The sequence below is a fragment of the Arvicanthis niloticus genome, chromosome 1, assembly GCF_011762505.2.
Source record: "Arvicanthis niloticus isolate mArvNil1 chromosome 1, mArvNil1.pat.X, whole genome shotgun sequence".
Taxonomy (NCBI): domain Eukaryota; kingdom Metazoa; phylum Chordata; class Mammalia; order Rodentia; family Muridae; genus Arvicanthis; species Arvicanthis niloticus.
Genome location: NC_047658.1, coordinates 150,572,382 through 150,593,282, shown reverse-complemented (window position 1 = coordinate 150,593,282; position 20,901 = coordinate 150,572,382). Strand labels below are relative to the sequence as shown.

The 20,901-nt window shown below is 44.9% G+C and overlaps 2 protein-coding genes across 3 annotated transcripts in view; both read left to right on the top strand.

Moving 5' to 3' along the window:
- Pkd2l1 (polycystin 2 like 1, transient receptor potential cation channel) overlaps positions 1-9,321 on the top strand; it is a 37,203-nt gene extending 27,882 nt beyond the window's left edge. Inside the window, exons 4-14 of the mRNA XM_076922079.1 lie at positions 351-604; positions 1,608-1,832; positions 1,997-2,225; positions 3,132-3,646; positions 3,936-4,056; positions 5,219-5,317; positions 5,532-5,653; positions 6,817-6,934; positions 7,506-7,624; positions 7,738-7,861; positions 8,471-9,321. Of these exons, the coding sequence (XP_076778194.1) occupies positions 351-604; positions 1,608-1,832; positions 1,997-2,225; positions 3,132-3,646; positions 3,936-4,056; positions 5,219-5,317; positions 5,532-5,653; positions 6,817-6,934; positions 7,506-7,624; positions 7,738-7,858 (1,923 nt within the window). The 3' untranslated portion in view covers positions 7,859-7,861; positions 8,471-9,321. The remainder of the gene's footprint in view (positions 1-350; positions 605-1,607; positions 1,833-1,996; positions 2,226-3,131; positions 3,647-3,935; positions 4,057-5,218; positions 5,318-5,531; positions 5,654-6,816; positions 6,935-7,505; positions 7,625-7,737; positions 7,862-8,470) is intronic.
- Positions 9,322-10,500: 1,179 nt separating this feature from the next.
- Positions 10,501-17,406, top strand: Bloc1s2 (biogenesis of lysosomal organelles complex 1 subunit 2). 2 transcript variants are annotated; one of them, XM_034512014.2, is made up of 5 exons: positions 10,501-10,610; positions 10,907-11,023; positions 13,717-13,836; positions 14,667-14,771; positions 16,964-17,406. In XM_034512014.2, exons 1-5 carry the CDS (start codon positions 10,556-10,558, stop codon positions 16,993-16,995), a joined length of 429 nt encoding a protein of 142 aa, XP_034367905.1. In that variant the 5' UTR covers positions 10,501-10,555; the 3' UTR covers positions 16,996-17,406. The 2 variants fall into 2 exon arrangements, with proteins under 2 accessions (XP_034367905.1, XP_034367911.1); XM_034512020.2 differs by lacking the exon at positions 10,501-10,610 and adding an exon at positions 10,618-10,749 and having other exon boundaries at positions 16,964-17,140.
- The last annotated feature ends 3,495 nt before the right edge of the window (positions 17,407-20,901 follow it).

Below are 20,901 nucleotides of genomic sequence, written 5' to 3'. Positions count from 1 at the left end.
ATGGCCTGAGACACAGGGTAGAGTCCAGGGAGGTCAGTCTGAAACCAGGACAAATTAAAGGATAAACCTGAATTAACAGATAGGGCTGGAGTGCAGGTGGAGGAGGTTGGAGAGAGACGAGGGTATCCATCTGGGGCTTGACCAGCAGGAGCCAGACTAGCATTTAAATCATAAGGGAAGCTTAAATCTCAAAATACAATATTTTAAATTGTATTCTGGTCAAGTTAGGAAGGTCAACTGTGGGGATCCAAAAAAATAGAGGCAAGTTGAGGGCCCAGGGAATGAGGGCAAAGGTCATGTATTAGGGTTAGCAGGAGGCTGGACCATGCTCAACCCAGCTGCTGGTCCAGTTTGCTCAGGGCCCACTCCTGGACAGTTTGTACTGGACAAAGTGGTACAACAACCAAAGCCTGGGGCATGGCTCCCACTCCTTCATCTACTATGAGAACCTGCTCCTGGGGGCCCCGAGGTTGCGGCAGCTGCGGGTGCGCAACGACTCCTGTGTGGTTCATGAAGACTTCCGGGAGGACATTTTGAACTGTTATGATGTCTACTCTCCGGACAAAGAAGATCAGCTCCCCTTTGGACCTCTCAATGGCACAGCGTGAGTGAGCCCCTGCCAAAATTGCAGGCCCCACCCCTTTGAGATTGCCAGTCCCTCCAGGGTGTGGAAAACACTTCTACTGAACTTTAAAAAAAAAAAACCTTAAGGGTGGGCACCTCAGGAGACTTGGGACCTCTTCCTAAGTCCATCAGTAAGTCGTTGGTGACACACACTTTGGTGTGTGTCATTCAAGTGTAGAGGAGACAGATTAGCAGAAAAGACAGCCTCTGACCTTGTTCCCACACACAAATTGACAGTCCCATCTTTTCTTGAAGGCAGAGTCCCTTGGTGGGTGTGGTCCATGAGAGTAGTCCTTGGTTGGAGAGCTTGACTCCTGGGACTTGATGCAGGAAGCAATAAGGGATGGAAGATAGATGAAGAACGAAGAGAGGAGAGGAAGAGGGTAGAGAGGATAGGGAAGGAGAAGGCGTAGGCAGGAAAGAAATCCGGGGGAGGAATGATGGGGGCTCTAGAAGGAAGAATCCTGGGGTGGAACCAGAGGAACTAGAAAGATCATGTCTGAATTTATGGCCCAAGTGTTTCCTTCATGTAACTACACAGCCTGGTGCCAAGAGTGCATTTACCTAGTGAAAAAGAAACTTAGGTTTGAGTTTCAGGGACTATCGCCAAATAGCTGACTGTCTTGGAACTCCCCAATCTTAATTTCCTCTGCTGTAAAATACGGACAGTAGTTTCCCTCTCTTCCCAAACAAGTTTTAGTAAGAAAAAAAAAAGACATATGTAAAGCATGTATTATGTGTGATATTATGTGCTCTATATGTGATATCACCTATAGGGCATATAAGATATGCTTCTCACAAAATTATGTATGAACCACATATAATACAAGCACACGTATACATGCATAGTACAGTAAATATCTATAGATACTCAATGCATGTGGAACTGTAAAGCCAAGCAATTCATAATTGCCTTACAGGGTGAGCGTTTAGCCTAGTTCTGATCTCTTTTCTCAAATGGTCTTTTTTTTTTCTTCCGACAGGTGGACATACCATTCACAGAATGAGCTGGGGGGTTCCTCCCACTGGGGCAAGCTCACAAGCTACAGTGGGGGTGGCTACTACTTAGATCTTCCAGGATCCCGACAAGCCAGTGCAGAGGCCCTCCAAGGACTCCAGGAGGGATTATGGCTGGACAGGGGCACTCGGGTGGTCTTTATCGACTTCTCCGTGTATAATGCCAACATCAATCTTTTCTGTATTTTGAGGTAAGTACCCTTCCCTCACTGCATCTCTCTGTCTATGGTTCCTGACTCATCTGATGTACTTGAGACCTTTCACTGCCAGGTACCCTATGCTGAGTGTGGGAGCCAGGGAAGCAGGAGGAGCTGTCTCAGTACGGTGCATGCTAGCCTTCTCACTTTCCTCACAGACTGGTGGTAGAGTTTCCAGCCACAGGAGGAACCATCCCGTCCTGGCAGATCCGCACAGTTAAGCTGATCCGCTACGTGAATAACTGGGACTTCTTCATTGTGGGCTGTGAAGTCATCTTCTGTGTCTTCATCTTCTACTATGTGGTGGAGGAAATCCTGGAAATCCACCTGCATCGGTTTCGCTACCTCAGCAGCGTCTGGAACATTATGGACCTGGTGGTCATCTTGGTGAGGGATGAGGGACATACTGGAGGGTGGAGAGACTCTTCTTTGATGGGGGGGGGTTCTGAGTTCTTCCTTTTAGAGGTGTAAGCCCATCTTTTGATTTACTACAAGTCCTGTGCCAAGTCTCCCACAGAGAAAGGTTGAAGCCTCCTGGCTCAGACCTTGGGAAATCTTGTCTTACACATCTTCTTTTCTCACCTGTGAATGGGCTCTCCTTTTCCCTTTTGTATCAGAATAGATCTGGATCTATTCTGGGTCTCTTCTGCCTTTTGTTTTATGACCTGACCTCTTGAGAACCCTGCCATCCTCTTCTCTGTTTGAATACCTTGTTCCTTCCATTGTTATCTTGTTCTACTAACACGACGCATCCATTTTGTCGTTTTATTTTTACATTTATTTGTGTGAACACATGTGTGTGTGTGTGTGTGTGTGTGTGCTTGTGCACACGAGCACATACAACAGTGTGCTTACGGAGGTCAGAGACACCTATGGGAGTTGGTTCTCTCTCCACCATGTGGGTCCCAGAGAGAGAGAGACATCAAACAAACCCAGGTAGCCAGACTTAGCAGCAAGAAGCTTTACCTGCTGAGCCATCTTGCTAGCCTACACATGTATTTCTTTGGAAACAAGGCTTAGGAGTGGGAGGGTTGGAGGATATCATTTTCCTAGGTAGCACTTCCCCATAGTTCTTTGCAACCTCCATATTGCCAATGGCCCCAAAGCCTTCTCTTGGGCTGTTGGACATTAAAGCTGTTCCCTGGTCTTCTATTTTGTTCCATCTGGACCTCAGCTAGTGAACATCCAGCAGATGGTTTCTCCTGGCCTGGCTCTCCTCTGGGAGCTCATCTTTGAACATTCCTTAAGATCCTCCTGACTCCTCTGACACTCCCCATGACTCCTCTGTGGCAGCTCTCCATCGTGGCTGTGGGTTTCCACATATTCCGAACTCTGGAAGTGAACCGACTGATGGGAAAGCTCCTGCAGCAGCCAGACACGTATGCAGACTTTGAGTTCCTGGCCTTCTGGCAGACTCAGTACAATAACATGAATGCGGTCAACCTTTTCTTTGCTTGGATCAAGGTACCTGGGACTTGCATCCCAGCTCTGCCCCCAAGGCTCTCCCCCTGGGTAGATCTCCTTTTCCTCACCTCATTTGCTACCATCTGTGGTCCCCGTCCTTTCCTGGAGTATTCTATGCTTTTCACCTTTTCTCCTTCACTTGTTTCACCATGGCCCTTGCAGATATTCAAGTACATCAGCTTCAACAAGACCATGACCCAGCTCTCCTCCACCCTGGCTCGCTGTGCCAAGGATATCCTGGGCTTCGCCATCATGTTCTTTGTTGTCTTCTTCGCTTACGCCCAGCTTGGCTACCTGCTTTTCGGGACCCAAGTGGAAAACTTTAGCACTTTCGTCAAGTGCATGTGTGTGCCCTGCCCCAACCCTTGGGTCCCTCACCCTCTAGCCCCCAGGGTGTGTGTGACCTTGGGGAAGAAGGGAAGGTGTAGGGTGTATCACTGCTTAAAGGTATCTGATCGAGTCCTAAAACTTGGGTGTGCTCTCAAGTAATTTTTCCACTTGCTGTGTCTGCTATGTTGGGTGTATTGTATAAGGTCAATGAGGGGTCTGGTTTTGGTTAGGAAAGTGGGGTGGGGTCTGGATTGGAGCAAATATTGGCTAGGCTCTGGGTGAAGCCCAGGTCCCATCTCTTAGTTTCACTCAGTTCCGGATAATCCTTGGAGATTTTGACTACAATGCAATTGACAACGCCAACCGAATCCTGGGCCCTGTGTACTTTGTCACCTATGTCTTCTTCGTCTTCTTCGTGCTCCTGGTGAGGGTCCCTCTGTGGGCTGGTGACATAGACAATCTTCAAGGTGGGGTTTTGATTTCACATGTCTTCCACTTAGGATTATAACTGGTTTCTCACAGCACAGGGGAAAGTACATATGTGTGATCTTTTGCGTTTTCTGAAAGCTGGCTGGCTAATGTAGCAATGATACCAGATGGCCAGGTGGTGTGGATACAGGAAATTTCAGATTCTTCGGGGAAAACCAAGTCCTCCTCTTCCAAAGAAAGGGGAGGGGTGCCTTATAAAGAGAAGTAGAGACCTCTGAGGCTTCCGTACCTGTTTTCTAAGAGACCCTTTCCTCTGGGGAGTTTCTGATGGCTTGTACTGCCAATGTTTGGTGGTGATTCCCTCTTCTTGCCAACTGGGAAATGCCATGGATTTACTTTTTTGAATTTTTTAAGATTTTATTTCCGTGTATGTGTTTTGCTTGCATGTATGCACCACGTGTGTACCTGGTGCCTGCAAAGGTCAAAAGGGGGAGTTGAATCCCACAGATCTGGAGTTACAGATGGTTGTGAGCTATGGTGCTGGGAACTGAACTCTGGCTGTCTGCAAGAGCAACAAGTGCTCTTCAGTGACAAGTTGCCTTTCCAAGGGATTTTTTATTAATATTAACAGAAGGTGTCCTTATTTGATCAACTGAAGGAGACGCAGGCATGGATTTGGGGTCGATGGTAAAGAAGAGAGCACGTTTGTACCTTCACATTGAAAAACTGACGACTTCAGTGATTGCTGGGCCCTTTTATAGGTTAGGCCCATACCACATGCTGGGATAGCTTGATGCTTAGAAAGATTACTGTAGTATCTGAGAATGAGAAATCTCAGGTCAGTGAGTGAACATGGTCTGTCCTTAACAGATATGTGCCCAAAGGAGGATTTTCAGGCTCTTGAGAGGCAGGTATGGGTGGACTTGAGTTCTGAAGTTGAAAGTTTATGTGTGGAACTTTGGGTAAGAGGGCTCAGTGCTTTTAGTGGGTTTGAAGGTGAAAACCTAAAGCAGGGCATGGTGGTACACCCTCCCAGCAGGGGAGACTGAGGCAGGTAGTTCTCTGTGAGTCCAAGGGGAGTCTGAGGATAGTCAAGGATATATAGAAAGATCTGTGTCAAAATACAAAAGCAACCATGTCTCTACTTTATCCTTTAGAATATGTTCCTGGCCATCATCAATGACACATATTCAGAGGTCAAAGAGGAGCTGGCTGGCCAGAAGGATCAGTTTCAGCTTTCTGACCTCCTGAAGCAGGTGACCACACAGTCTCTGCATAGCATCTCTATGTCTGGGTTTGGTTCTAAGGTGCTGTGCCATGGTGGGCTATTCTTGATTGGTGCAGGTGCCTGTGTTCTTGAATGCCTTTGACTTGTACCTGGGGGCTTGAGATCTTCAGTTGGAGGTGGGAGCGGGGGCAATGGTGCTGAGAACCCTGTGAGCAAGTCTGTCAGCTTCCTCTCCCTTTCAGAGCTACAACAAGACCCTACTAAGGCTGCACCTGAGGAAAGAGCGGGTTTCAGATGTGCAGAAGGTCCTGAAGGGTGGGGAACCGGAGATCCAGTTTGAAGATTTCACCAACACCTTGAGGGAGTGAGCAAATGGAGATCCAACCTTCTTTGAAATTGGTCTAAAAGTTTGTAATCCTCAACTTTGCTGATAAGCCTTGGTCTATAGACCTGTGATCATGACTTAGGGACTCCTGACCTTCAGAATTGTGACCTTGTTTTACAGATCTCTGACCATAGTCTATACAAATTCTGGGCTTGTTGAACAACTCTTACACCCCATATAACAGTATAATTATCCTACTATTATATATACTCCACCCACAATATTGGGTAAGTATATTGTGAGGACCATATGTGGACCAGGCATGAGTAGGGAGTGACATAATTAAATGAGACAAAAATCTTTGTCTCTTAGAAGCTTAAAGGCATGTATGCAAATAAGCCAAGACACAGACTAAATTCAAGAACAGAAGTGACATGAAGAAAGGGAGGCATGGATCAAAGCAAGTTATCAATCCTTTTTGAGATTAAAGGAAAGCTTCCAGGAAGAGGTGTTGACTGGATAGGGGTTTGGAGAATGCCTAGCTTACACGTGGATAAGCAGAGGAAGGCCAGTGTGAGAGCTGAGCATTGTTAAGCTATCCAGTGACTCACGGTGAGGGATAGGAGGCAGTGAGAGTGCCATGCTAGGAAGGGCCTGGAGCATCACCACTGGATCCAAGGAACAGGATGCTTAGTGGGGCTTTAAATCTGAGAACCTTGGGTGTGTACTTTCTATTACATTTTATTAGTTTTGACCTGGGTCTCACTTTAGTACCAAGGTTCACCTCAAACTTGATTTGATTCTTCCTCTGCCCTCAGCTTCTCAAATACCTAAGAATCATAGACATCTTCCACCATGCTCAGGTACTATTAATTCAAAATGTTGATTACTCTCTTTATGGAGGGTAGATTTCAGGAGCAGAGAGCGAAAAGGAAACCCAGCTGGTTATCCAGGGGCAAAGAAATGGAATAATATCTGTATAAGATCCTGAGGTCCTAAATTAGTCAGTAAGAGCCAGAACATGAAGGAGAAATGAAAGAACTTGTTGGAGGAGGTGTAGAATCACAAGACCCCGAAGATCCTGGCTTTTCTATGTGGTCCTCTTCTTTTCCAGAAAGCAGCACTCAGAGATCAAGAGTCTGGTGTAAGGGCTGGGAGTGGTTTGAGTGGTTACAGTTGCTTCATCCCCTTGCTCTTCTTAGACTGGGGCACGAGGAGCACGAGATCACGGCTGCCTTCAGCAGGTTTGATCAGGATGGAGATCACATACTAGATGAGGAGGAGCAGGAACAGATGCAACAGGGGCTGGAAGAGGAGAGGGTGAGCAGGACCGTTTGGTGGGGAAGAGGTGTACACACATCACTTGCTTGTCCTCCCTCCCCACCACACCCAAGCCAAATCCAAGTTGAATGCCCTCCCATAAAAGAGAAAAAATTCTCTAGAATAATGGTTCTCAAAGTGCTGCATATTAAATATTCAGGAAAGCCTTTAAACACCCTCACTCTCGGTTCCCATGACCTAAATCAATCAGATCAGAATGCTCTGGGTGGTAGGGCTAAAACATGAGAACTTTCTTCAATTTCCTACGTGATTCCAGCATACAGTCAAAGTTCAGAACCATTGCTTTGCAAGAGGGACCAGTTCTCAAGATAATCCTTGATAATCCTCTATAAAGATTTGTTTCCTTGGAATTTTGAAATTGATCCTACTATGCCTGCTCCATCCCTATTAAGTGGAGGTCAGAAAACTCAAGGGCAGTGTTATCAGACATAAGGATGATGAACAGAGGACAGAAGCCCAAGACTAAGATTGTGATGCACAGCAGAGGCTGGAACAAAAGCAAGTGACTCTCCAGACTCATCTTTCCTCTAACATCTGACTTCCCGATCAGGTGACCCTCAGTGCTGAGATTGAGAACTTAGGCCGGTCTGTTGGATACAGTCCCCCAGGTGAATTGGGAACAGAGGCTGCCAGAGGACGAAACTGGGTTTCTGGAGAAGAATTCGACATGTATGTGGAGGCAGGGGCCCCAGGGATGGCTGACTGTGACATCTTCTCTTGAGACTCTTTCCACAATTCCTAATTCCCTTTGCTGGTCCTGATCTTTCTCAAATTCTACTCAGGCTCACAAGGAGAGTTCTGCAATTGCAGCGTGTTCTGGAAGGAGTTGTATCCCAGGTTGAGGCTGTGGGCTCAAAGCTGAAGATGCTGGAGAGGAAAGGGGAGCTGGCTCCCTCCCCATGAATGGTGAGTGTCTTCCAGTTGGATCCTCTGAGTTCATTACAGCTGGAATCCATCTTATTTTCTAGACAGTTAGGGAGGACATTCTAGAAAGATGTGGGGAGCAATGCTCACGGCAGTCATTTCTCTGTGGAGGTGAGGATGGAGGACAGGTTCAGAAGTTGCTTATACCAGCCTATAGATTACCTTGACATTTTAGGAGGGTCTTTGAGTTGTTATAATCAACTATGACACTATAAAAGAATAGACTGCTTATGAACAACTGAATTATGTTTTTCACAGTTTGGGAGGCTGGGAGGTCCAAGATTAAGCTACTAGAGATTCAGGATCTGGTGAAAGCCAGTTTCTTGCTTCATGGACCACTCAGCTGATATAGTCTCGTGTGGTGGGAGGAAAGTGGGGGACACTAATTCCCTTTATAAGGCTCCACACTCACGACCTTATCACTCCCCAAAGGCCTCACTTCCTAGTACTGTCACATTGGGGATTTGGATGTCAGCATAAGACTTTGGGGAGACACAAACATCAGTCTATAGCAATCTAGATTCTTTGTTAATAAGTTTCAGAGAAAAATAAATTCTCCTTCAAATGAGCTATTCCTTTTGCTTCCAACAGGAGGAGCAGCTGTTTGGGAGAACTCGTATAATCCATCCTAGGTGTCACTCCAGCCCTTTGGGAGTTCAGGGTGGGCTGGAGGATGGAAAGGGGGCTCCAAAAGCAACAGACAGCAAGTTCCTCTCTCTCTGCCTTCCCACAAGCCTCTTCTCCACCTCCCCCCTGCCTTTCTAGGGCAGCATGTCTCATGATAGCTGCTATGGAGTTCCACCCTGTATCTGGCCTTTTGAGCCAATGTTTTTGTGTGTAGCTGGGCAAGCATGCTTAGGCTTGTCCCTTGGTGTTTCTGTATGTAGTTGCACAGTTCTGTAAAGTAGCATTTCCTACCTGGCCTCTCTCTTCCTGGGCATTTACTTCTGCTGTAATGATTGACACCAATAACAAATAAGAAAAAGCAGGAGATGGCAGTGACTCTCCTGAAGATTTCAGACAGCCACGGTTAGTCAAAAGGTAGAAGTCCAAGAGTAGCTGATGGATATTTCTTCCTACATTCCAGTAACTCTTACCCTCCTCCCATGTGTGTCACAATATCTACCATTGGCATGTATGGCTGTGTGTAGGGGGTCTTCTCTATCCCATGGAGTTTCCCTGTAAAAGAGAAAAGGAAGCCATAGAGGAAAGAAGATTCTTGTGTGGTGAGATTCCAACCGAGGAGTTACGAGTGATCAATGAAAGCTCTTCTGGAGGAGCCTGTCTTCTGCTTCTGATGTTCCACTGACTACCTGGAACCAAGGGAACTTCAATCCTGGAATCACACAGAACCTGAAGGAATCACGCAAGAGATGGTATCTGGACTCATTGATCTTTGGACTAATATGTGATGGTCTCTGGCTCTATTCATCATAGGACAATGTGAGGCTCCAAGATTATGATTATCAATAAAACTCTTTAGAAAATCAGGTCTTTGCATTTTATTCTGGGAAAAGAGAGAGAAGACAGGAGAATAGAAATGTAAGACATTCATGTGCACTCTCTGGAACATACTGGGAGTCATGTCACTGTCAGGGAGCTTGGCTCTCCTAAGAGTCTTGAAATAAGAAGCCCTGGCTCACAGGAGCGTTTGAAATGGTAGATACTATGATTATTCTATAAAAAAGAGTGGAGAAAAGGCACCTAGGGAGAATCAGTCTTCAGAGAAGAGATAGTTGGATTAGGAAGGCTTAGGGGGTAGGGGCAGCTGTGGTGTGTGTGTTTGTGTGTGTGTGTGTGTGTGTGTGCACAAGCATAAAAGCACAAGTGGCTGGAGGATAACTAAGAATAAGTAAAAAAAAAAATAAAAATAAAAATAAAAAACAAAACTCTTACACCAAGATTTTGGATGCACATACTGAAAAACTCTTACACACCTCCTTCCCCTCTCCAGTGACTCTCATTCCTTCCTACTCTGTACCTTCCATTGCTCCTCACTACATTTTTCTCAGTCATCCCTGTCACCCCCACCTGTTCTCACCCCCCTAAACATCCCGTAAACCTATGAGACATGTGCAACAACTAAGTACAATCAAGATAACCTATGTGTCAACAACGTTGGAAGCTTCCTTTCAAAAAGGTCCTTTCAATTAAACATTAGGGGCTAGCTTGTGCTTCAAGAGATCTGAGTCAGAGTGTTGATATTAGTCCAAAGCCTATGGGAAAGGTAAGGGAGAGAACAAGAATCAAGACCGAAATCTTGTAGGAGACAGCTTGCAAAAGCGTGGAATCCTTGAGCATTTCTTTGGTGAACAAAACATGTCAGAGTGCTGAGGTCTCGGGCGGAAGCCACTTCTCTGCAATGACTTCAGCTGACAAGTTATGGGTCCACTCTGGGGCCCAAGACAGGCCGTGGTTGGTACAAGTTCTAGAGTGTGGCTGCAGGGACGAGCACATTGCCAACACCAGGTACTGTGATCTCAGCAACGGGCTAATTCGCAATAGCCTTAGCTTCAGTTTCGGCTTCACGCTTGGACTTTGACAAAAGGTCATTATTGTAGGTGTGACTCGGTCAAGCCGATCAAAGCAAGGAAGCAGAGAGCAAGCGACGGGGCGGGGCACCCGCGGGGCGCACGCGCAGACGCCTCTAGAACCGGAAGCAGCCTTGGGTCGGGCATGGCGGCGGCTGCGGAGGGCGTCCCGGCGACGCGACGGGAGGAGCCGCCTCGAGGTATTACCCGGCGTGGATGGAGACGCGACGGCTGGTGGGGAGGCTGGGTCCGTATGCGGGAGCCGGTGTACCTGTCTGCCGCGTCAGGGCATTGAGATGAAAGTTACTCCTGAGCAAGGGAACAGAGTTGGCGGTTCAGGTGGGCGGGTGCGAGGGGAGGGTGGTGGAATGATGGCAGGAGGAGAATGCAGGCAACGGGAGCACAAGTCGGGAGGGACATCGGAACAGTCCTCTTAGGCTGGATTAGATCTGGGTGTAAAACATTTACTCCTCAACCCCCACCCCCGCCTTGCCAGATGATGCTGCGGTGGAGACAGCTGAGGAAGCAAAGGAGCCTGCCGAAGCTGACATCAGTGAGCTCTGCCGGGACATGTTCTCCAAAATGGCCACATATTTGACTGGGGAACTGACAGGTGAGACGCAGCCCCTTCTGGCTGATCCCGGTTGTGTAATTGCATTTGGCTTCTCAGAAACCTGAGAGGTGCTTTAGCAGACTCTTGTCAGTCAGCGGTTGAATAGGAGGAAAGGAGCCGCCCGCCTTCTTCTTTCCCTAGGGAAGCACACCAACCACTTTTGAAGCGCAAATCTGCAGGCCTCTTGTAATAAAGGCCAACAACAAGGATTCTACACTGTGCCTCTCTGGGGGAGTTGTATTTTAATCTCAATTTTGAAGAAAATGGAAAATGGGGAAACTAGCCAGTTAGTAAAAGAGCTGGAATAACCAAGCGTTTGATTACACCAGAAGGTTAGTCAGAAGATTTGGTGACCTACCCTTGGGACACAGGTAGATTTTAGTGTCCCTGCACCTGTGTCTGAGGTACAGTCAGAAAGCATAGTCTGGACCTTGTGGGGTGTCATAAGAACTTACATCATTTCACTTCTCCATGGGGGGAAAAAATACATTTTGTGTCCGTGTGTGTGTGTGTGTGTGTGTGTGTGTGTGTAAGGTTTAGAACAACTTGTGAAAGTTGGTTCTCTTCTTATACCATGTAGGTCACGAGGACCACACTCTGATCTCCAGGCTTGGTAGCAAGTGCCTTCTCACAGGCCCCCACCCCCAGAAATTTTTCTGTGAGCTCTTATTTGTGAACCGGGATCTATGAGGAAAGGCGTAGTAGAGAAGTTGGGGGTTGTAAGTCGCTGATTTAGCAGCCTGATCATTCATTTTTGAGCAAGAGAAAGCAAGTAACAAAATCCAGATTTGTGGATTCTCCCAGAAGAGTCTGAAGTTTGGCTGTAGTGACTTACATTGTCAGGCTCTATTGACTAGCATTTTGCAGCCTTTGGTTGCTTTCACTACTTGCTGATCCTTTAGTATGATCTTGTGGCCTTTGCAGGTTAACACTGTTCTTTTTCTGGTTTTTTTGTTTGTTTGTTTGTTTGTTTGTTTATTGTTGTAGTTTAGAGGTGTAGTTTTCTGAACCAGTGCCTTAGAACCAGTAGAGAGTGCTGGGCTGAGAGGGCACATGCTTCTCTGAGGAGGAGAGTGATTTCCTTGTGTGTTTATTATATACGCGCTTGTTACCCTGCCCATACACCTTCTTTAGCCGGCTTCCAAGTGTGTGGCCCTTGTTTTAGAGAGATTATTATTTGAAAGCCTCGAGAACAACTGTGGAGGAGAGAGACCAGAAACAGAGATGCAGTTGTCCGGAAAGTATTGAGAGTCTGAGGCAAAGTGAAGATAAGAAGAACGGAATGAGAGTCTGGACGTGAGCACATTACAGACTTAGGCTTTATCTGGTATTGACCAGGCTAAGGAACTTTTAAGTGTGGGCAGGACCAACAACCAAAATAGGGAAGCTAACAAGAGGAACCGTGTTTCTGTGGGGAACTCAGTTCCTGCTCAGCTGTTTGTATCCGTTACTGGAACACCCAAGTAGCAGTCCAGAGCTGAGACTGACCTGAGCAGAGGGGGCACCTGCATGGTGGCATAGGTGGAGACTATTCAGAAAGGTTGCTAAGAAAGAGCTTATGGACGGACCTCTTCTGGACGGACCTCTTCTGGACCTAGATTGCCATCTCAGGAAAGGGAGCAGTTCATTTTGAATTGCTGGGGACTGAACCCAGAGCTTTGCATAGGCAAAGTGATTGTTTTGTCCAGTGAAAGGAGAGATCTGACTCCCAAAGCTGTCCTCCAACCTCCACGCATGAGGTGCACAGCGCCTGCGTGCCCAATTAGTAAATTACAGTTTTGGTTTTTTTTTTTTTTCGAAAAGCTTGTGTACAAGTGAGCATGACAGCAGTGGAGAAATAACACTGGTTTCTCCCCTTTGGGTTCTGGAGATTGATTGTGCACAAGCAAGATGACCTGAACTCTGGGCAGGTAGAGGTAGGGGGATTCCTGGAACTTGTTGGCTAATCTAGCTAAATTGGTAAGGTCCACTGTCAATGAGAAATCTTGTCTAAAAAAAATAAGGGAGATAGTAGTTGAGAAAGACCCATTGACCACACACACACACACACACACACACACACACACACACACTAGTTGATGCCATATATACATACACACATATCTACATAGAAGGTTTCTGTCTCTAGTTGATGTATTCTCTCTCTCTCTCTCTCTCTCTCTCTCTCTCTCTCTCTCTCTCTCTCTCTCAGACGCACACACCACACACACACACACACACATGCACACATTATAATTTAATATAGGGTTTCTCTGTGTAGCCCTCCCTGTCTAGGAACTCACTCTGTAGACCAGGCTGGCTTCAAACTCACTTGCTTCTGCCTCTCAAGTGCTGGGGATTAAGTTGTGAGCCACCACTGCTTGGCTTATATAATTTTTTCTACTACAGAAGTACCAAGATGATTTCACCTCTCTTCCTAAGAAACGGGTTTACCATTTTCTTTTGTAACCATGACACAAACTCTTCTAGACCTTCTTAGTTGAGTTTGCTGATTGCTGCCTTGGTTTCTACTCAGACATTCAGGGTATAGGCCAAGTGTAAACGTCATAGGTGGAAGCAGCTTGTTCTTCTGACATTCCCTGGGTCCTCCCTTGAGCTTCTGCATTCCCTTCCTTAACTCCTTTGACCTGAAATTCTATATTCCAGTAACTGCTGACAAATTAAAGGTCTCCCATCTTCTGTTTATTTTAAAGCCACCAGTGAAGACTACAAACTCCTGGAAAATATGAATAAGCTGACAAGCTTGAAGTACCTTGAAATGAAAGATATTGCTATAAACATCAGCAGAAACCTGAAGGACTTAAACCAGAAGTGTGAGTACTCAGATGCATCGCTCGAGCAGGCACCGCTTGTACTTCATGTTTCTTAGTGCTTAGAGCCCAAGAACAGGGCCCAGGGTATTGCCGCCTCCAGCCAGCTCGGGTTGCAGAAAGCATGCTCGAGTTAGGGGATTTCTTCCATTCTGCAGGCAGGTGGCTTTGTTAGAACTTTTTTCTAAACCTTGCTTTTAGTCAGTATATTCCTAGAAGGAGAGTGGACAGATGAGAGTCTAGTGAATTTGGTTTAACAATCAAATCCACAAAGAACTATTTTATAAGCCCCAAATCTACAAATTGAAAATGCTAATTTAAGGCTTGGTGTGGCAGCACAGGCCTTTAATCTCAGCACTTGGGAGACAGGCAAGTGGATATCTGTGAGTTTAAGGCTAGCCTGGTCTACAAAATGAGTTCCAGAACAGCCAGGGCTACACAGTGAAGTCCCATCTTGAGAAACAAACAAACAAACAAACAAACAAACAAAAAAGGAAGGAAGGAAGGAAGGAAAGAAAGAAAGAAAATATTAACTTAATTAATTTGTAGTGATCTGAAAAATGCCCTTTGACACTAGGACACCCTTGATGTGGGCGTGGCCAAGATGCAGACTCAGTAGCAGGAGGATTGCTTAAGGAATAAGAACTTTACTGGGAAGGAAAACCAGAAGAGGAAATGCTTTGCCTGGTCACTGACATTCTGATAAGTCAGCTATGGCTTCCCAGGGTGAGCGTCTGCCATCTGCCCAGGTCTTTGTTAGGCTTAGCTTCTAACTTTCTCCTCCTTCTCTATATTTGCTGACCATATTTGGACATGGCGGTTTGTTTTTCTAGATGCTGAACTACAGCCATATCTGGATCAGATCAACGTGATTGAGGAGCAGGTGGCAGCTCTCGAGCAGGCAGCCTACAAGTTGGATGCTTATTCAAAAAAACTGGGTAATCATTTTTACTCCTATCTTGATCGTTTATGCTGTCTTATAAATATTCTGCCCGTACTTATGCAATGCCTGGGGAGGTCAGCAGGGGGCATCGGATCCCCTGGAATTGGAGTTATAAGTGGTTCTGAGCTGTCATGTGAGTACTGGGAATTGAACCCTGGTCCTCTGGAAGAACAGCACGTGCTCCTAACCACTGAGCAACCTCTCCAGCCCCCTTGATTTTATAGAGCACCATGCACTAAGCATGGTGATGTACATTGGTAAGCCCAGTACTCCTGAAGCTGATGCAGGAGGATTGTAAATTCATATTCAGGTCAGGTTATACAATGAGCATATCACAAAAAAAAACCCAAAAACAAATAAATAAAACTTGAAGAATTAAATATGTAATAAATAGCATTTTCTGTAGTCATTGATTTAAAAGCACTGTTCTGAATGATTTGCACATACTGTATTCTTTATTCCCTACTAGGTGATTTTTGTTTTGGTTTTTTGAGATAGGGTTTCTCTGTGTGTCCCTAACTATCTTAGAACTGACTGTGTAGAACAGGCTGGCATCAAATTCACAGATATCCACCTGCCTCTGTATCCCAAGTACTGGGGTTAAAGAACTTTATCGATATGCTAGGCAACTTTAAAATTTTTTTTTTAAAAAAAATCTATAATCTTCCCACTTTCTAGGGAAGGTAACTGTGATTTAAGAGGCAAAGTAACTTGCTTAAAGACACAGAGCTGGAAAAGCGCATGGGGGAGCCGTGCGTGTCTGACCAGGGCCCGGCTCTTTGCTGTGCTTCACCATGTCGAGCGATGAGGTGCCCTTAGTGCTGCTTGCCCTCTCTGCCTGTTACCTGCTGGGCACAGCACAGTGAAGGGATTCTTTCCTCAATAGCCTTTATGGGTTCTTGTGTTTTTGCGATTGCTCCTGGTTGTCAGTCACTGTTTAGTGGGGTAATCACGAGTCAGTTTCACTATTTCCAGTTACATATAGTAAGTGTTTACTGTGAACCTCACCGTGTAGAAGACATCATACCAAGGGCTTTTAAGATTCTAAAAGCCAAAAAAGGCTTGGGTGTGGTGTCACATGCTTGTAATTCCTTGGGAGGTAGAGGCAGGAAGATCAGGAGTTCAAGACTCGCCAGCCCAAGCTGTTTGAAAAATGTGTTAACAAACAAAGTCACAGCACTAGGCTTATTTGATGACATTTTAAGTCTCTTTAGGTTTTTCTATCTTTCCCAATTGCTTTCCTGAAGTAAGATATAACAATAAGAACATAAGGGACTGGAGAAATGGCTCAGTGGTTAAGAGCACTGACTGCTCTTCCAGAGGTCCTGAGTTCAGTTTCCAGCAACCACATGGTGGCTCACAACCATTATTAATGGGATTTGATGCCCTCTTCTGGTGTGTCTGAAGAGAGTGACAGTGTACTCATATGCATTAAATAAATAAATAAATCTTTTTTTAAAAAAGAATAAGAATATAGAAAGACTGGGAATGCAGCTTAATTTGATGGAGTGCCTACTTGCCACTCATGACATCCTAGGATTAAGGACACCAAATCTTAGTCACCAGGACACTAAGGATTCCAAGTCCTGGGTATGTGTCCAGCACTGGGCAAACAGGGCATGGTCGTACATGCCTGTAATTCTAGTACTGAGGTTGTGGAGGCAGGAAAATCAGAAGGTCAAGGTCATCCTTGGCTGCATAGTGAATTTGAAGCCAGCCTGGGGTTTGTGAGACCTGTGTAGGCCATGTGGGTGCGGGGTAAGGGTAGGGAGAGGAGAAGTGAAACAGACATAAAAACAAAAGCATACATCTATACTTCCTGAGTGTTCCAGACTGTTTCCAGAGGCTCTCTGGGATTGTTCCTGGAAGGTTAGTTTCTAAGATTTACTAAAGCTGCCAGTAGGGCCAGTGCCAGTGGGTCCTGCTTCGTTCTGTCTGAGCTATCTGAACATGTGTTATTGATACAGTTAGAACTTAGTGTGTGGGGCTTAGGCTCGCAGTCAGGGTTTGTGTTGACTCCTTGAAGTTGTGCAGACCTACGATCTCCATATTTGTACAGATGATGAAACTGAAGCTACCACCTTAAGAATATAATGGGTGTATTTGAACTTGCTTGAAAAATCTAACTAAAAGGTATCTTTGTGAGTGCTCGTGTTAAAAGATACAATTCCTGTCCTTCCCAAACAGAAGCCAAGTACAAGAAGCTGGAGAAGCGATGAGAGTCGAGTTCCTGTGGCTCAAGTGTCTGTTAATGTGGAAGATGTTTTATAACCACTAAATCCCGAGGCTGGCGAATCATCACAGTTCCTCAGAAGAAAATGGCTAGTTAGTACCAAGGCCACACAATACTGGATGAACTGGAGGGCCGTGGCTGCCCTGGAGTCTCCTCTGAGGCGGTACCTCTCAGAAACCCACACCTGGAACTCCTCACTGTTTACTTGAATGCTTCACCATCCATCCAAGATGGAGACTCTAGAGTTCAGTGCATACCTGGGCTTGCCAGTAGAGTCCAGCAAGGGGACCTGCTTCCCCTGGTATTGGGCAGTTGGCATGTTATTTTCTAAAATGGCTGTTTTGTTTGTTTTGTTTTCTACTGATGAGATGATGTATTGTTAACAAGATTCTAAATTAAAAAGGAAAACAAAACAAATGTGGGGGTTTTTTGTTGTTGTTTTTGTTTTGCAACTTACTACTCCGTGTGGCGGTAATTTGTCTTTCCGTAACTGCAAGTAACAGAAACTCCTAAAGCAATTCCAAGCCAAGTCTTAAAGGCTGAGCAGAAGGAGGGAAGGGAGTATTTCAGTAACTTAGTGTCCCTCCACCCAGCTCTTCCTCCACTCAGGGACTGAACCTTAGCCTTGAATGTCCTGTACAGGGCTCCACCAGGGAGCTCTTTCCCCGGCCCTTTCACTTTGATTCTTAAGCTAGAGCTCCAAGGCAGTAGCCCTCAACCTGTGGGTCAATATCCTGCATGTCAGATTATGATTTATAACAGTAGCAAAATCACACTTATGAAGTAGCAATGAAATAATTATATGGTTGGGGGTCAGCACATTAGGAACTAACTGTGGTAAATGTCTCAGTGTGAGGAAAGCCGAGGACCACCGCTCCAAGGAATTCAGTAGGCTTCAAATTTGCCACCCTCCCACATCAGCCTTCTTGGAGGCTGAGCTCATTGGCCTTTACGTCTGTCCCATTCTGGAAATGTGAGAGACAAGATTGTGTGTGTGTGTTAGATGGGAAGGCAGGGAGTAGCATTCATATGTAAAGCATTTTGTAACATTTTCTACTAGTATGTATGGGGTGAGAGGAATTTTGGAGAACTCAATTGCCTAAAGACATCAGATGGTAGGGGTGAATAAAAAGCTCGTATTGGGAAGCAACATAACCTTATCTACAGTAACAAGCTGTTACCTAGCAAGATGCTTAATGTTCTCCATGCCATTCCCAAGTATGGTAGTTTGAGTAAGAATGGCCCTTAGAGGATCATATTTGAGTTCCCAGGGAGTAGCACTATTTGAAAGAATTAGAAGGGTTATAGGGTATGGCCATGGAGGAAATGTGTCACTGGTGGTGGTTTTTAAGGTTTCAAAAGTCCATGCCAAGCCCAGTGACTCCCTGTAGATCAGGAAGTAGTTCTCATCTACTCCAGCCCCATGTCTGCCTACAGGTTGCCATGCTTCCTGCCATGATGATAATGGGCTAAACCTCTGAATGTAGGCTCCGATTAAAGACTTTATCTTTTATGAGAGTTGCCTTGGTCATGGTGTCTCTTCCCAGCACTAGAACAGTGCCTGACTAGGACACCAAGAGAGGTTATTTCTCCTTCCACCTCTCCTGGCTGCTGTAGACCTTTGTCATTTATCCTTACATCTCTGGTCTGTAATTGGCCTTTTATTTAAATAAGAAAAGATGTATGTGCATGCATGTTTTGTCTACATATATATGTGCATCATGTGTGTGTACCTGGTGCCTATGGAGGTCAGAAGAGGGAGTCGAATCCTGGAACTGGAATTACTGATGGTCATGAACCACCATGTGAGTCCTAGGAATGGAACCCAGATCCTTTGTAAGAGCAAAAGTGCTCTTAACCATGGAGCCATCTCTCCAGCCTCCCAAAACTAGAATTCTTATGTATATAAGGGGTCTACTATATATAGTGCAGACCTCAGTGTGCACTTTATAAAATAAGTAGAAATATCCTCTCTTCAATGACCTTAATATTAGCACACTGAAAAAGAATCAGTAACAAGACCTAATGTACACGGATGTGTGTGTATGTATAATATATATATTATATATATACACATATATATTATATATGCACATATATGATATATATGTCTATATATATAATATATACTATATATAATATATATTCATATATATAATTTCTATACTTACAGTGTATTAAGCCATTTTCAGCTATTTTCCATTCCTGTGGATAAATTTCATTTTTAGAATTCATTTGAACCTACAGGAAAGTTGCAACAATAATACAGAATTTCACAGACAAATTTTCATATTTTGCTGTTGTTTTATCATCTCTGAAATCATTAGCTGTTCACATTGGCAAATTTGTCTTCAAGATTCAGTCTTGAAAGCCACTCCTGGAATGAGTGCTATATTGTCCAAAAAGTAAGAAAAAGGTTTAAATTACCAACAAAGTAGAGGTATTAGTATATATGAAGCAAATAATTTAATATCCCTTTCAAAAGCATTGCAGAAATTGTGAGAAAATCAGACTTGCAATTCTTTCTTAACATATTTGATTTTTGATAACTTGGGTGCCTTTCCTTTGTCAAGACAGTAGTTTCCAGGTCCCTGTCACCCTGTTGCTAATTGACCCGGGCCCTTCAGAAAAATCAGTGTACTGAAAGGAAAGCAAAAAGGAGACTAGAGATAGGAGCAGATGAAAATGTAAAATTTGTGTAATTCCTGAATGAAAATAGTCCCCATGTACAATCAATTATAGCAAACTAACATCTGTGTACATAAATCTGTGTCTTGTTACTGAATTAATTTTTTTCAGTGTGCTAATACTAAGGTTACTTAAGGGAGGCTTTTTTTTTTTTTTTTTGGTTTTTCGAGACAGGGTTTCTCTGTATAGCCCTGGCTGTCCTGGAACTCACTCTGTAGACCAGGCTGGCCTCGAACTCAGAAATCCTCCTGCCTCTGCCTCCCGAGTGCTGGGATTAAAGGCATGTGCCACCACCGCCCGGCAAGGGAGGCTATTTTTACCTATTTATGAGGTGCATGCTGAAGTCTACACTTCACTTTCGAATAACTCAGTGAGAATTAAAGGGCTTGGGTACATGATGAGAAGTGAGCAAGACAGCAAATTTGGCAACATGCTGACACGCTGAATCAAAGGTATGATTGTTATTCTTTAAATGTGTTTTTAAAAAAATTTTTTAGGGGCTAGGGAGATGTCTCAGTCACCCTTAAAACAAAATATAAAGACTAGAGTTTGGATCTCCAGTACCCATATAAATTTGGACAGGTAAGTTTCAGGGCCAGCGTTCAGAAAACAGAAGGGATCTTTTGGACAATATGGCTTTCTAGACTAGTCTAATCCAATGAGCTCTGAGTTCAAATGATACCCTATTTCACTAAATAAGGTTGGGAGCAATGGAGGAAGACTCCTGATGTCAACCTCTGGCCTCCACAGGAACCTGCATGCAGACAAGCGTGTGTCCACACGTGTAAACACACACACACACACACACACACACACACACACACACACACACAAACAACAAAAACAAACAAAAAACCCAGCCAGGGCTCTTAAGAGCGCTTGCTGTCATGGGATTCATTGTTTGGATCCCAGAATCCGTGTCAGTGGCCTTACAAACTCCTGTAACTCCAGCTTCAAAGGATCAGCATCCGCTTCTGATTCCAACATACGCGCGCGCGCGCGCGCGCGCGCACACACACACACACACACACACACACACACACGCGCGAATACAAACACGCACGCGTACAGTTCAGTAACTCTAAATGTTTCTAAAATAAACAAAATAAGAAACATGTTTTCCTTTTTAATTCCTCTATCCTTTTCACTCTTTATAGTTACCTTTGCTAAAACAAAACAAAACAAACAAACCGCGTAGATTTTT

Excerpts from the sequence above, each read along its gene's own strand:
- Bloc1s2 (XM_034512014.2), top strand. The coding sequence starts at position 10,556 with ATGGCGGCGGCTGCGGAGGGCGTCCCGGCGACGCGACGGGAGGAGCCG. Across the intron at positions 11,024-13,716 it reads TTTGACTGGGGAACTGACAG|CCACCAGTGAAGACTACAAA; the intron begins GTGAGACGCAGC and ends TTTATTTTAAAG. Across the intron at positions 13,837-14,666 it reads GAAGGACTTAAACCAGAAGT|ATGCTGAACTACAGCCATAT; the intron begins GTGAGTACTCAG and ends TTGTTTTTCTAG.